Here is a 2,585-nt window from a genome sequence, read left to right on the forward strand (position 1 = left end):
TACTCCTCAAATAGAAACACCTTCGGATTAAATTTCTACAATAAGAGACAGTCCACTCGAGGAAGTAAAAGCTCTTCATGGCAAAAATTAACAAACTTTGGTGTTTCGTATTGACACTAACTTCTTCTACATTATTAATATATATTATTCGTCATGTATTTATTTGACCTGCCAAGTTAATATTGTAAGGTACTGTTCGAGACGAGCGATATTGTTTTTATTTTTCTTATATACATACATGCTCTATTGAATGTCACGTATTGTATTTATCTTAGCTCGTGACGTGTAGATCGTTACTAAAGTTCAAATTGGTTGAGACTCGAAGACTTCGATCGTAAAATTTCGGGTTTTCTCGGAGCCTTCGGGATCACTCCTGAGAGCCGGTTTATATAATTCTCGCGAAAACGGATGAACGAACACTGCTAATCCTGCCGCCGCCTCGAACTTATAAGGCGCGAGATTTTCACTTGAAAAATGAAGTATCGAGTATTTAAGAAGTGAACAAGACGTCTCGATTCATTCGTCTACCATCTCAGCCGTACTGCAGCAAGAAAATTAGAGGCTTGTGCTTCGGCTTGCGTCGACCGCGGAATACCCGGGACTTCCACGCAAGGAATTACAATACATTTTGGTCCTTCGAGCCGGATCGTGAAAGGCTACTCAGATCCGCATCAACATTTTAACGGTGCGAGCTGATTTGGATTGAGGCGAGGGAACCAACAATTGCTAGTTATCGTCGGTCGAGGAGGTATCCTTGAAGCAGTCAATTGACGGTCACAGAACCGGACAAGGAAAAGGACTGCCAGCCGTAAGGAGGTCAGCCGACGCTCCCAGAAGAAGAGGAGACGGCGGACTGCCAACCGTGAACGAGCAAGAAGGCAACAATGGAGCGATCGAATCGGCGGTCAAGGTAGGAAGGTCACTCATTTGCCAATCAAAATTATTCATTTACTATTTCACCGTTGCGTGAATTATCGAATATTATCGCATACATTGTGCGCGGTACATGCAGATATTACATAAGTTATGGCTCATTCGGCTCAGATCTCAACGCTAAGGAGAAAGCGTGCGTCGATAAAGGCGGCATGCTTCCGCATAAAAACGTACGTAGAATCAGTATCGCAACTGATGCCGGAATTGATCGCGAATTTAGAAGAGAGAAAAGAAAAGTTATCTAATTATTGGACGGACTATAATGGTTTGTAATTCGAGATAGAAGCTCTTTGTGACAATGAAGGAGAAGATCGCGTCGCGTTTGAGGAGATGTTTTATGGATTGACGGCTGCACTGCGCTGCATGATTTCGGATTTTGACCGCGCGCCTGCAGCTAACCGCGGCGCGATATTACCCGCCGCGTCCCCGGTCGGAGTGAGCACCTCCACGTGTGGTGTACGATTGCCGAAATTAGATTTACCAAAATTTGCAGGGAAATACGAGGAATGGTTCCCATTTTATGAAATGTTCGACTCTATAATAAATAATAATCAGTCGTTAAGTGGCTTTCAAAAATTTCAATATTTGAGAGCATCTATAACTGGCAAGGAAGCAAATATAATTCAATCGCTGGAATTATCGGATCAAAATTATCAAGTAGCTTGGAATTTATTAAAACAGCGATACGATAATAAGCGCGCTATAGTGCAAACGCATCTACGCGCTCTGTTCGAGATGCCGAATATCGCGAAGGAGAATGCCATTGAGTTGCGTAGAGTGGCGGACAATGCTAAAAACATATACAAGCGCTGAATGCCCTGCGTTGTCCTACCGTTATCCTAACATTGGGATACTATGCTGATATACTTGATTTCGTCTAAATTCGATTCAATCACTGTCAGAGAATGGCAAGCATAGTTAACCGGGACAGAGTTGCCCACGTTTAAAAATAATTCGTGGAACTTTTGGAGCATAGATGTCATTTGCTAGAATCATTGAATCGCGGAAATTCGGTGGCTCAATCCGCCGGAAAACGACTGGTAACTCATGTTGCCACTACTTCTTTGTCGTGCGGATATTGTCAAGGAGGGCATCTCATTTATTATTGTCAGGACTTTATTAAATTGCCGGTGACTCAACGAATCGCGGAAATACGGAAACGCAAGCTGTGCACAAATTGTCTGCGCGGAAATAATCATTTTTCCGGAAAATGTAAAATGGGCGCGTGTTTCTTTTTTCTACGCGGGGAAATCCTTATGGATACCCTTTAATCCCCGAGGAAGTAGTGCCGAACTCTTACCGGCGAAAACCCCGCGAATGTCCTACTCGGACTTTGTTTGCGCGAGATGCCCGGCACAATTTGCTCGCTTCGGGACATTTCCGCATTCAATGCAACATTCTTGAATAAAATTGCAACGGTTCGAATTGATAAAGATAGCAGATACACATTTTAAATCACAATTTGTCCTTAAAAAACCGACTTTTTTCAAATTGCGATAATTAACCGAAAAATTATCGTATCGAGTTCCGCCAAAGCGCATTTTAAAGAGAAAAATTCAAATTTTCACGTGCTTTTTATCCCATTGAGCTACGTCAATTGATTTACGCCGTGCAATTCAGGAAAGTGGACCTTCTGCTCATCAGTTTTGCAG

General features: G+C 42.7%; 1 protein-coding gene across 1 annotated transcript; it reads left to right on the plus strand.

Annotated features, from left to right (window-relative positions):
• The first annotated feature begins 1,263 nt into the window (after nucleotides 1–1,263).
• On the plus strand, nucleotides 1,264–1,746 carry LOC145933866 (uncharacterized). The gene has a single exon (XM_083033880.1). The coding sequence runs from the start codon at nucleotides 1,264–1,266 to the stop codon at nucleotides 1,744–1,746; it is 483 nt and encodes a 160-aa protein (XP_082890006.1).
• The last annotated feature ends 839 nt before the right edge of the window (nucleotides 1,747–2,585 follow it).

The sequence above is a fragment of the Prenolepis imparis genome, unplaced genomic scaffold (genome assembly GCF_030444845.1).
Source record: "Prenolepis imparis isolate NDT839.2.m4 unplaced genomic scaffold, iyPreImpa1.0 SCAF_3, whole genome shotgun sequence".
Taxonomy (NCBI): Eukaryota; Metazoa; Arthropoda; class Insecta; order Hymenoptera; family Formicidae; genus Prenolepis; species Prenolepis imparis.